The following is a 13,622-nucleotide window of genomic DNA, read 5'->3' as shown; positions in this document are numbered from 1 at the left end:
CATGGGTATAGGCCTACTGTTTTTAAATGTCTGGTGGAAGTAAAGTGACTATCTGTTCGAGTGTAAAAACAAAGATGGATTTTTCTTTCATGCGAGTATTCTCTATGACTAATAACGTACCTTGATCATTGTTTCTTATGTTCGGGATTAACCTGGCACCAAACAAGCCTTCAACCGCTGTTTTATCGTGCATGCTAGAATCTTGGCAAAGTGCGCGGAGTGTGCAGAAATCTGACACAATGGAACTTTGACCTTGTATATTTTGTATGATGGCAAGCGATTTATTGTTGCAAATTAACTGGTTATGTAGTACACATTTCTTATCTTTAATTTTCATTGGATGACGGCTGCTGCCAAAATTTGAAAATATTCGTCTCTTTACATGTTGTATTCAGTGTGTAGGAAATCGTGATAACAGACAATGGCAATCTGCAACGCTGATAAATTCTGATCTGCAGAAGAACATCTTTGCGTATAAGTAGGAGAACTAAATGAAAAAAAAAATATGTGGTAATGCTAGCTTTTTTTTATTGTTCTTGTTGTTATTCTTACAAAACACAATGATAGAATACACTTGTGTGTATATGAAAAAGAAAGTACAGAGTAGCTTTTTTGACATTGGTATAATGATTGTTGTATCAAGTCTCGTAGGCTGATTTTTTATTCTGTAGTCACGGTAATGACGACTCAAAAAGAGAAACATTGTATCTCATGTTGATCTGCTTTTTGAATACGAGTTATCAATAACACATACCAAGAATTCAATTAAATAGCTTTCCCGAATAAAAAAAAAGTAATAAAGAATAAACAAGAACTCAATTGAGAAGACCAAGTTCCACATTTTCAAAATTTGTTTTAGTTTTTTTTTTTTTTTTTTATAAAAGCAAATTATCTGAAGATACTTTCTTTTACTCATGCAGAAAGCATGTACATGTCAAAATGACAATGTTGATCATGACTGAATTTGTTCCGATATACACACTCAATGTATTATACCTTTTTCTTCTGGTCCCTCGCATTTCTATATCACTGTTCCTAGGTTAGACTGCATGAAAACACTCCCGAAAACTTATCTTTTGCCTTCACGAGTAGAAGTTTACCTTTTATACAATGTTGTATTTCTATGTTGAAGATAAAGAAGACTTGTATAACGAAACAAGCGGATGTTGACTCATAGTAGGTACCTACACGTATTTCATTCAAGAAGGATATGTGCTGATCAACTCCTGTATCATATTAGATTTTCTAGCATATTGAATAGTGCCATTTAAAATCTAAGTTTTGTAAATCTGATGTTTTTTGTATGATTTGATAATAAAAGAGCTTGATGTGTACATTTTTCTGTTGATCCTTCATTTTGTGCGTACCCATCTTTTGATGTTGCGACCTTGTCCGATTCGAAATCGAAACTTTACCCTCACAATTTTCTTAATACAACATCTTTCTTTGTTTAATTCATTTATCGAGAAATTACAGTTTTCAAGGGATGGTATAGTATTGGTTGAGATGAGGAAGTTACGAGATTTTGAAGTTTCGCTAATTTTTCAGAAAACAGTGCTTAAACGGTCAACATTGGTCAATATGAATATGCAAATGGCAAAAGTGAGCATGTCATCCCCTCACGACTTGCCATAATAGTTTGTGCATAAAATTTCGAAATTTCAAGTTTTTCATTCAAACGCAATTATGCCCGAGGCTCAAATCTTCGTATATCTAACCGATCACTATTCTGAAGTTATCCAAACAGGAATAACATCATGTTTCAGACTTCAATGACAGAAACATTGAATTTTCGTCATTTTTTTTTTTACACGATCAATGGAAAATTGTGAGGGTATGACATAGTTAGCTCACTCATTTGCATATTCATATCCACTGTAAAAAAAAAAACTGCTTTGCAGAAATTAGCAAAACTTTCAAATGTCATAACATCTTTATTTTTCATCCGATTTCAGTCAAATCTTTACCGTTAAACTCGTAAGATTTTACTCTTTTTTATCAGAGTAACTTACATTTCGACTGGATTTCCCTTTTAAAGATCTAATAAGTCGGTCCTTTGGCCTCTAAAATGGCGTTCCATTTTTCATGCAAATTGCAATTATGTTACTGTTATTATCAATATACTATCATCCTTTTTATTGTCTCTATATCATCACAAGATGTCTCTTGGAGATCAATATGACGTTAAGCTCCATCCAGGAACGGTCGACTTCTAGTACTTTTCTGAGGATTCTCGCCGTGCTGAGCAATGCTGCATTTTGGAACGTTTGCACTTGTTTTGGGTCGGGCACACCCACATTCGTCCAAGTAACGTCATAGCTGCTTTGGTATTATTCTGAGTGCTCCGACCTCAATAGGGACCCGGAATAGGGACCACCTTCGTTCTCATAATCATTCCACACGCGGCCAAGTTCTCTGGCCAGGTTATGGTACTTTTGTCTCATTTTCTTCTCCTTCTCGGCTACGTGCAACTCTGCTGTCTCGCGGTACCCCGACATCGACGATCATGCACATCTGTCGAGTCTTTTCTACCACGATGATATCAGGACGCCTATGCTGGATGATAACTTGTTGTCAGTTTGGAGATTGCAATCCCTTAGGATTTCTTACTTTTTAATTGGTCACTTTCCGGAAATTTTCTGTGGTTCGTGCATATGTTATCATTTGCTCATTATTATAATTATAATAATTATTATTATCATTATCATTATCATTATCATTATCATCATTATGGTCACGATGATTACTATTATCATTACTTAGTTATAGTAGCAGCAGTTGTAGCAGTAGTAGTACATGTAGTAGTAGTAGTAGTAGTAGTAGTAGTAGTAGAAGTAGCAGTAGTAGCAGTATAATGTAGTAATAATGTAAGAGAAGTGGCATCGTCATTGCACACCATCAAATTAGGATAAATGACTATTGTCAAGTGGTTGTCAGTGTAGCTCAAAAACTGATGACTTCTATCACTGAAATATGCAGACATTGGACAATTAGAGTCATAAAGTAAAATGATGCGATTTGTACACACAAGGATTTATCACAAAGTCAAGTTGTTCTTGACGTGCTAATCACTAAATTCAGCACACACCCAAGATCGCCCTCTCACGGTCACACCTGTTAAGTCAAGGCCTGTGCCCCATCAACAGATTTACATGGTGAGGACATCCCATGTATCCTTTGGTAATATATCTCTCCCCCCCCCCCCCCCACCCCCGTTAAGTCTGTTTTTTTTTTCAATCATTCACCTGCTCCCTCACATTGGCCCGAATTCATGAAGGTGGTACAATCTTGTCCATGATTTAAACCATGGACAAAGACCTTAGTTTTGTATGGGGCGCCATGTGTCGCATGGTATTTCATTACGAAATCAGCCATTCCGTCGACGAAATGACAATATTTCGTAACGAAATGATTGATTTCGTAACGAAACAGGCCATGCGACACTTAGCGGCCCATACAAAAGTATGGTCTTTGTCCATGGTTTTAACCGTGCTGCACTTCCTTGGAATTGTAACAAAATGACATGTCTCAGCTAACGGCTGGCTTAAAATAAATATAGATTTTAGTGTTCCAAATCAGTAGTGTCATACATGTACAACGGGATACATAGGCCTAATGTATGTGTGTGCATTTTGTGCGTGCTACCATGGTGAAGCGCATTGCTTAGCAGAATTTTGGCGATAGCGAACAAGAAACTTCAGAATAAGTGTTTATAACCAAGGAGGTTTAAGAGATGGAGTTCCAACTATCTGTAATTATTCAAACAGTTGTCAGATTTCTATTGGTGTACAAAAGAATTTCACAGGTGCATTTGTGCCTTTGATGATCGATGTTCGAAGCCGCCGTCTTGCTGAGAAATCTGAATATTCATTTTGAACGGTAACATAATATTGGCCATATTTTGCTTATTTATTTATTAAATTATTTATTTATTAAATGAAATGACATTTCACTTAATGATAAAGCATGTAAAACAAAAGTCAATCCCGGACAGAAATTTGTGCATTAGTGTAAATCAGAGCTGTATTATGTAAAAATGTTTAAAACTGTACCATCCTGGAAAGCCGGTTTTATCACTTTTCCGCTTAATTCCGACAAATAAAACTAACATGGAATAATCTTCAAATATAATTCTTTATTGATAGATATATCAGATTAGTGCCCGGGTATGCCCAGTCGAGTAATTTTCGTCTTAATTTCAGCATTTTTGCGCAATTTCTATTCGCACATCGTCGTGTCTATACCACCTACCTTTTATAAGAAGGGATAGCAAAAAGTGATTACCATCACAAAGACATATCTTCCTTAGAAAGTGTGGCTGGTGATTATGCAATGAGGCACTTGTCAATTGTCTTCCTATCTGTGAGGCAGCTCCAGTTTAGCACATACTTCAAATATTTCTTAGTGGCGGCATCAAACATGGGATCAAAGGGAATAATACTGTTGTTACTCCATCTCTTGAACCTCCTTGTTATAACTGACCCTAGGCTTGCAATGTGAATGGTGGTAAAAGCTTCATCTGTTAATAAGACCGAGCAACAGATATGTAATGACTACGTATACAGACAAAACTTATTAGACCTACATTTTAAAAGAACACCGAAAGCCCCTGTGAAGAACCATGGCCATTTTACATGCACTGTAATAACAAAGTTAAGATTTAAGAACTAGCTGGCCCAGGCCCTTGGAAAACTCAAACATCAGACCAAACGAAAACTGTCGTCCAGATTGATTGTTAGAGGAAAAGCGCGGGAATTGTTGGTTATTGCAAGGCTATACTTGCTCTGAAGGCCCCAAAATGATTACCGTTGTCCCAGCGACATGCTGCGATGAATGAGGGGGAAAAATGGCCAGATTTTGTGTATAATCGTCAACTTCTTTCAGCCGCAATCCTGCCTTGTCAGTGAAAGTTAATTTTTCCATGTCCGAAAGGTGGTTAACATCTCGTTCCCGGAAGAGACGTACGGTTGAGGTCTGGAGAGCACGGTGTACAGGTATGGGTCGCCAAGTGTCCCATGGTCTATTTCGTCGACGGAATAGCCATTTCGTAACGAAATGACAAGATTTCGTATCGAAATGATTATTTCGTAAGGAAATACATTGATTTGGTAACGAAATGGCTGATTTTGTAACGAAATACACTTGTACATTGATTTGGTTATGAAATGACTGATTTCGTAACGAAATAGACCATGCGACACTTGGCACCCCATAATTATACAGACACCGTGATTCCTCCACAAGAAATCTTCAGTCTGTTAGTCATATCCCCTGAATGGATCACAGTTCAAACTTTGCTATACACCTCACCGCAGCTCACTTAGCTTTCAACCGTAATTTCCTCTTTTTGTATGATAATGAAAGCGAGTCAGGCACCTGATAGATACACACTTAAAGAGATGGTATAGTTTTGGTTGAGATGGGGTTCAAATTTCAGTTGTTTTTTGCGAGATAATTAGAAACAACTTATAGAAATGAAAGAGCATAATTATAATTCTAAGGGGCATTCAAAGTGTATTGATGAAAATCGGTTTTGAAATGGCTGAGGTACTTTAAAAAAAGAGGAGAGTAAAACAAAGTGGTCCATATAAAAGGTTGGTTCCACCTTTTATGTACGGACCCCTTCATTTTTTAATGTCTTAGCCATTTCAACACCAATTTTTCATCAATTAAACTTTGAATTCATCTTAGAATCGTACGCTCTTTCATATTAACTATGACTGTCATTATCTCATAAAAGAATTGGAAACATAAAGACCCATCTCAACCAAAACTATATAATCCCTTTAACGCTTTAACGCTCTGTATCACAACACAGACAAACACATAATTCTTTCTCCCTGCCTTTCTTTCTTCCTCTCTCCCTCTCTCTTGTCATTCTCCCTCTCCACCCCCCCCCCCCCCCCCGACTCTCCCTCTCTCACTATCTCACTATCTCGCTCTCACTTACCAGCTGCTTACTGACGGACGCCAAAATCTCCCTGGATCTATCTTGTCGTAATGTAAAGTCGTGCAAGTTCTAGTCTACTATGCAAAGTCCAAAAATTATCAGAATATTCCTCTGCTATACTCATTACTTATTCTCTTTCTAACTCCCTGCTGCTTATCTGTATGTCTGTTGCTACATATGTGTCTGTGTATCTGACACAACGCATTACTTTGTTGTGCGCATGCGTAAAGTGTCCAATTGAGCAGACATTATATCCTTTGTTTCATTCAGAGACAGGATTCTATGTTGTAGCCATTCACAATTGTTTCTCGTTCCCCCTACTCCTGCGACCGCCGCCAGAACAGACCACAGCGAAAGGATTGACACATAAAGACAAAACACAAAGGATTATTAACAACTCACACAACAAAATTAAATCAATAAATTAAATTTATAAATTGAGATAAAAGGCAATACCAGAGTGAATAGCAATATTTTTGAAAGTACTTAAGCAGTACAAAATCGCTATAGTCTGAACTATTCGAGTAAGCTACAGACACGCTATGTAAAATTCTGAGGTATTGATACGCCTCTCAGCTTGGCAAAGATATTCACATAATCAACGACCACCTTCGGCAACTTATACGATGGGATCATACAACGAGCTCGACACCCATCACGAGTCATTCAGCCCGCGAGTTCGACACTAGGCAAAAGAGGCCAACAAGAACGACATTACCGACATTAATCCCGTGATGTCACGTTGGACTCGGGGGCCTTTTTTTTTACCTAGTGCCGAGCTCATAAGACTTATTTGTCTAAGTGTCGAGCTGGTGGACCGTATAGCTCGTGGGCCTATTTTACTTCATGTCGAGGTCATGGGCCTTGTTCATTTCGAGTGTCTAGTTCATAGGCTGTATAACTCGTGGGCTACATGACTCGTGGGATGTATAAGTCGTGGGCCGTGTGGCTCGTGGGATGTATAATTCGTGGGCTGTATGGCTCGTGGGTGTCCAGCTCGTGACGTGCACCAATAACAATAGCGAGCTATTAAGCTGCGACGCGAACGCTAAGACGACGCAGCCTCCCGGGTTGAACAATGGAAATAACTGCCTCGCGCATCTGCAGAACACAGTGTTTATTCTTACTAGCGTCGTTTAAGCGTTTCGCGTCGCAGATCTATAGCTCGCTAATGACTTGGAAGATTAAAAACAACACGTTGATTCATGACGGTAAACGACCATTCAACATGATAGACATACACTATCAAACACAAGTAATTCATGGTATCAAAATGATCGTATAGTTATAATTGAGAGGACGCTTGAATTCAAGATTCTGTTTTTCATAATTTCTTTGTTGTCGTTTTTCGTTATCATAGCGTGACAAAAAAAATATCAGAGTAATAAACTACAGACAAGCAAAATACTGTCAAACTGAATTCAAAATCTCTGCTGATGCGAAATCAGTTGCATGTAATTTCAACATGTACTAGAATCACTGAGCTATTTGTTGAAAAAACGGCCAGTATAGACGCCTAAAATGCCGAGAAAATGAAAGCAAGAACAAAGAGACTCTTATTTCTTATTGTGCCGTTATCTCTTTGAGCTAGAGAATTCGTTTTCTAAGCTGTTAGAAAACGGATGTTACCATTTTCAAGATTATAAAGACAAAAACAAACTAAGCTTCACCTATGTTAAACTGATTTCGATGGTTGAAGCAAATTATAACACTATCTGTGAAATGTAAAAAGCAAAGTAAAAAAAGTAAAGAAAACAACTCGAGCGGGACATTAAAAAAGTATGCCACGTCCCTCAAATGCGACGAGAGGCTGGGCTACGAATATGTGGAACCCTGGCACCTCGTTTAAAGATTACTTTGTGTTATTTGCACATGCGCATTAACGTGCTTATGGCTGGACATGTGAAATACGACTCTGCTAGTGGTACCAAAACGGGTACGTATACAGGAATTACTGAGGAACATCACTTTAACTTTTATTCAGTAATCCACGAACGAGAGTGATTTCAGTAGTTAAAACATTCACTTGCCGACTTGATTGTCTGCAGAAGGCTAAATTCACAAGCCAACACTGCAATACCCTAATAAATATTGCGAATTATTGACCTAGTTCGATCGCTCCGGGGTTTCACCCTTCGGGAAGATCAAATTGGGTCTCTGGAATGGCATTCGGCAGGACTATACACAGCCACACATAACATAGCAAGCACAGCGTTTGCATACGACGACGCCATACATTTACCACAGAACAATCCACAAGAATATTAATGACCAAAATTTGAAAAGTAGCACGGTTTTAAGGCGTTGTTTCTCGTATCTCAAGGTAAAATAATTGGCAGCGAACACTGACTCCCCAGCCATTACGCTAGTACTGTTACGGATGCGAGCATTTCGGTTCAAAATAGTACTGGCTCCTAATCAAAATACACAGACGATACAATTGACTTCCATGCTCTGTCGTAAGGTCGGCGAGTTATTGCATGTCACACAGTTTCTCTTTGTTGCTCGCTTCAAGAGTAGACCACTAGATTCTCTATAACGAGAGCCTGCTTACCACCAGCCGCGTTGGCGACGACGTAAAACATCTGAGTCTGAGGCTCATAGGGAGCCTTAAAATGTAACGATACTAGAAGAGGCTCAACATCAGCCTCATCTGACTCGCATTTCACCATTTTAACCTCGCAGTAGATCGGGTAGTCCTCGCCCTTGTCCACGAGCTTAAAGTTGTAGCAGTCGCTCTGCGGTAAATGCGCGCTCGTCCGCACGTCAAACATGTGCGCGTGCTTCATGTTGATTTCGGAGAGCTCTATGAAGCCGTCTGGTCGCACGACAAGCTGTACACCCTGTACCATACTCGGCTCCGGGGGATTTACCCCGGAGGACCGGATGATGATCCGGGCCGCCTCTTTCTTTGCGACCGCCGTCGGATCGCGGTTTAAAAATTGCAGTTTTCCCTCGACCACAACCATCCTTCCCTTGGACTGCATCTCGGCTTGATAAGGAACTTTCGATACAATCCAACTACCGGTTCCTTCCAAAACAAGCTGTTCTGCTCCGAGAAACACTAACGAGACGTCGTCCATTAAAACCGGCTGCCAGAGGTTCCGGTTCCATTGCACGCCATCCGAATCCAAAGGTGGCGGTTGCTGACCGTTCACATTCTTGATACTTTCCATAAAATTATTCGGCAAATTGTAAAAAATCCTCTTTGGGTCCATATTCCTCCGAAAATTACCCAGATCCGGCAGTGGCATGATATCATATTTATCCATCCAGACGGTTACGGTAAACCGGCTGGCAAGACTGAGAAGAAACCGAAGTTGTCGCATTGATCTCAGCGCGTAAACGGCTCGGATAGCAAATGTTACCGGTTGTCGGATACCAGCACAAATTTTTGCCATCTCAATGACGTTGAACCACGAATATCGGATCTGAGGCGCGTCAGGACTCCAGTCCGTGGCCCAGCCCAGCGAGAGGGTCGAGGTGACGAAATTGTTCTGAACCGCGGTCACAAACTGGACCGGATCGATAGGGAAGTCAGCCCTATTTGGACCCGGGAGAATATCTGCATGCAGCCAAACCGGGGCATGCAACTGCGTTCTCATATCTTTTAAGATGGGCAGAGCTACATTTACGCTTTCCACATCTGGAAAGTTTAATTGGACACCTTTGTTCGAGTATCTCGCGACGTAGTAAAGGTATCTTTGCAAGGGAAGACCATCTTCGTCCGATTTGGTCGCTGATGGCGTTATCATCGCGGTTCCATTTTTCCTGGTCTTTGGATCTGACCAGAAGACACGTACCTCTGCCTCCACCATCATCAGCATGTAGTCTGGAAAACACGAAAGAGAAACATTCATTTGTACATTCTTTCTTTAAGTTTAGACGCCACGCACTGGCTGATGTATAGTGCACTCCTGTTATAACGAACACGGTTATAACGACGTCCTCGTTACAACGAAAAAAATTATACACTATACTGTTCATTAATCACAAAATTTGGATATAACGAGAGAAATCGGCCTGTCCCGAGGACTTCGTTATAACAGGAGTATACTGTATACTCTTCCCTTCATTCCTGTACCACGAACAGTGGCGTATCTAGGGGAAACGGCGCCCGGGGCAAGCGCGAAAATTGCGCCCCTAATTTCTGAAAAAGTGTTCAACCCCAACCCAATCCCGGTAGGGACTTCAAACAAAGTCTACATGATATGCTTTTTTCAAGCACTTAAAAGGGGTCTTTTGAGGGTGATTTAAATGTAGCGAATTTTGATAAATTTTGGCGAGCGAGCGCAGCGACCGAGCCGAAAATTTTTGTATTTCAGCCTACAAAACATGGAATTCTTGCCATTTTTTGCTTATCAAATCTTACAATTCTAATCAAGATATAGTGACGGCCTTATAGATAACGATTTATACCAACAAACTGAGGACTTTAAAAAAATACTCAAAATTAGTGCGCGCGAGTGAGCCCAAATTTGTATATTTCTGCGTCATCATCACGTTTAGTTCTTATCTCTCTTTTTTATATAAAAGCGAGCGAGCCGAAAATTTTTGTATTTCAGCTTACAAAACATGGAATTCTTGTCATTTTTTGCTTATTAAATCTTACAATTCTAATCAAGATATAGTGACGGCCTTATAGATAACGATTTATACCAACAAACTGAGGACTTTAAAAAAATACTCTAAATTAGTGCGCGCGAGTGAGCCGAAATTTGTATATTTCTGCGTCATCATCACGTTTTGTTCTTATCTCTCTTTTTTATACATATATATATAAATTTTGGCGAGCGAGCGCAGCGAGAGAGCCGAAAATTTTTGTATTTCAGCTTACAAAACATGGATTTCTTGTCATTTTTTGCTTATTAAATCTTACAATTCCAATCAAGATATAGTGACGGCCTTATAGATAACGATTTATACCAACAAACTGAGGACTTTACAAAAATACTCTAAATTAGTGCGCGCGAGTGAGCCGAAATTTGTATATTTCTGCGTCATCATCACGTTTTGTTCTTATCTCTCTTTATATATATATATATATATATATATATATATATATATAAATTTTGGCGAGCGAGCGCAGCGAGAGAGCCGAAAATTTTTGTATTTCAGCTTACAAAACATGGAATTTTTGTCATTTTTTGCTTATTAAATCTTACAATTCTAATCAAGATATAGTGACGACCTTATAGATAACGATTTATACCAACAAACTGAAGCCGAAATTTGTATATTTTCGCGTCGTCATTGCGTTTTGTTCTTATCTTGTTTGATTTGGGGGATTTTTGCGCCCCCCCCCCCCGTATGTTCGAAACCGTTGGCGCCTTTTGATCCAATTGGCGATCGCTTCAGAACGAAAGAAATTGCAGCCGCTGCTCAGTGAAACATTTTGCCTGCTAAATATTAAATGACATGTGTGAACACAATAGACATTGTCATTTTGTCCGCGTCATCAAGTTTTGTTCTTACCTTCTTTTTTATATATATTTGGTGAGCGAGCGCAGCGAGCGCGCCGAAAATTTTTGTATTTCAGCTTACGGAACATGGAATTCTTGTGTCATTTTGTCCGCGTCATCATCATGTTTTGTTTTTATCTTGTTTGATTTGGTTTTCTGCCCCCCACCATTCTCCCTCCCCCCCCCCTTTCCGGGCGAGTTTTTTTCTTCTTCTTCTTCTTCTTTTTTCTTTTTTTTCTTCTTCTTCGTTTTCGTTTTTTTTTTCTTCTTTTCTTCGCTTTTTTTTCTCGTTTTTTGCGCCCCCAAGGAGTGGCGCCCGGGGCACGTGCCCCCCTTGCCCCCCCCCCCCCCCTAGATACGCCACTGACCACGAACACCTCCTACGACCAGACTATAGCCTGGGTATGATCTACCGTGTCTTTCTTTACTCCAGTGTCCATCTAAAACTTGAGTTCTCAAAATTTGACCTAACTGAGGCTAAGAAGACCGTCGAAAATGCATTCATGTTAATGACATGAGTCATACTCCCTCAACAAAAGGAAGGAGCAGAAGCAGAAGGAAAAGAAGATAGAGAAAGTAGAGATATAGACACCAACAGGTAAAAAGAGTTCACTTAAAAATCATAAGACAGTATCTTGTCCATGTAAAATTTATCAGTCTAGCAAACATACCACAAAATTATAGAAAACATAATGAATAGAACTTGCATAGAATGATATTATGTTCAAGTATGTCGAAGAGAACAGGCCGGGACCAAACTTGATTGAGGAGCCGAGTCTTAACGCAGATCGAGATCATGGCAGATCCATGAGGTTTCACAGAAATACATTCAAACCTGTCTATAGCGACCACCGTCTACAGCGACCACCTGCCGTATGCAACCACTAAACACAGTTTCCCCCAAGAAAAAAAAAAACATGTTAACGGCCCTGTCTATAGCGGCCACCTGTCTACAACGGCCACTTTTAATGTACGTCTCCTTTGGGAGGCCGCTACGGACAGGTTTGACTGTATATATTAGAAAACTTAGTGAAAACAAGGGATAGAATATGTCACTCTTTAGATTGGCATTAACACTGAGGAGGGGGAGGGGGAAGGATTTTTTTTTTCGCAAATGATAAAGTTAGTTCCCCTGCAGGATGGATTATCATTCGAGTAGAACGCATGAAGGATTGTAGCAACTGACACCATTGATGAATTACTGCGAAATATCACCATGGTAACGCGGTATGGTTCCTTAATGCGACGTGTCATGCGAGGAGTGCAGAGCACACGGACCTGTCGGCAGCGTTTAATTGAACCGGTGCTAGTAATGAACGAATGATAATGACATAGTGCGCTCTTTCCGAAGGCCGCGCATGTTACTCACGAGTCTGATATAAGTGGGCAAAGTAGGGCCTTAAAGGTCCTATTTATATACCTTTGGGAACAGTGATTTCAAAAATTTTCAAGATATGACATTTAATGCATATGTGTAGGTGTGTTGTACCACAAAACATCCTATCATATGAAATTTTTGCGATAAAGCCAAAAATACAAGGAGATATCTGTATTTTTCTCAATAAACCGTAACTGTAGATGGTTTAGTCTGGAAACAGTTTTATTATAACTATTGTACACATTTTGTATATTTAACAATACTTAACATCGATTTTACCAATTCAAATTTTACAGTGGTTGTTTATATCCTAAACTCACATGTTAGAACTATTAATTTTTAAAGCACTAATGCTGGGTTTTTCTTTCATTTGCATATTATGGTAAATTATGCCTTTAAAATGTATATGAAACGAAATTACACTTGCCCTTGTATTATGGGCCTACCATAGGTCCTAAACTTACAATAGCTGCAGAGTGAGGCTCATAATTTCATGCAATGTTAGCAGTTAGCAATGACAACAAAATCAACCCCACCCCCAAAAGAAAAGGGAGAAAATAATAACTTGAATGGACTAGGCAAAGATCGCATTGGGTAAGGTCCTCATCAGATTATTTCAGCCGACAACACTGTTTACCTTAACCCCATTATGGCCAGACGTATGAATATCATGTGCTTTAGAAATGAAATTTCCGTATAGCTGGTACCGAGGGGATTAAGTATAATATGTAGTGTGTGTGCACCTTGCAGAGCCTGGAATAGCGATGACTTGCTGTTGACGTCACTGGACCACGTGACTTCCATCCCGTCCACGTACATGGAGAGGAAGTAG

General features: G+C 39.6%; 1 protein-coding gene across 1 annotated transcript; it reads right to left on the bottom strand.

The window, feature by feature from the left end:
• Positions 1-6,892: 6,892 nt before the first annotated feature.
• LOC139722212 (protein FAM151A-like) lies at positions 6,893-13,616 on the bottom strand. Its single transcript, XM_071633523.1, has 2 exons — positions 13,534-13,616; positions 6,893-9,782 (listed from the first exon to the last, which is right to left on the bottom strand). Exons 1-2 carry the CDS (start codon positions 13,607-13,609, stop codon positions 8,461-8,463), a joined length of 1,398 nt encoding a protein of 465 aa, XP_071489624.1. The 5' UTR covers positions 13,610-13,616; the 3' UTR covers positions 6,893-8,460.
• Positions 13,617-13,622: the final 6 nt, after the last annotated feature.

The sequence above is a fragment of the Diadema antillarum genome, unplaced genomic scaffold (genome assembly GCF_040938485.1).
Source record: "Diadema antillarum isolate AM-2024a unplaced genomic scaffold, OU_Dant_1.0 scf00000161, whole genome shotgun sequence".
Lineage (NCBI taxonomy): Eukaryota > Metazoa > Echinodermata > Echinoidea > Diadematoida > Diadematidae > Diadema > Diadema antillarum.
Note: the sequence above shows the minus strand (reverse complement) of the source record. Positions and strands in the feature narration are given on the sequence as shown.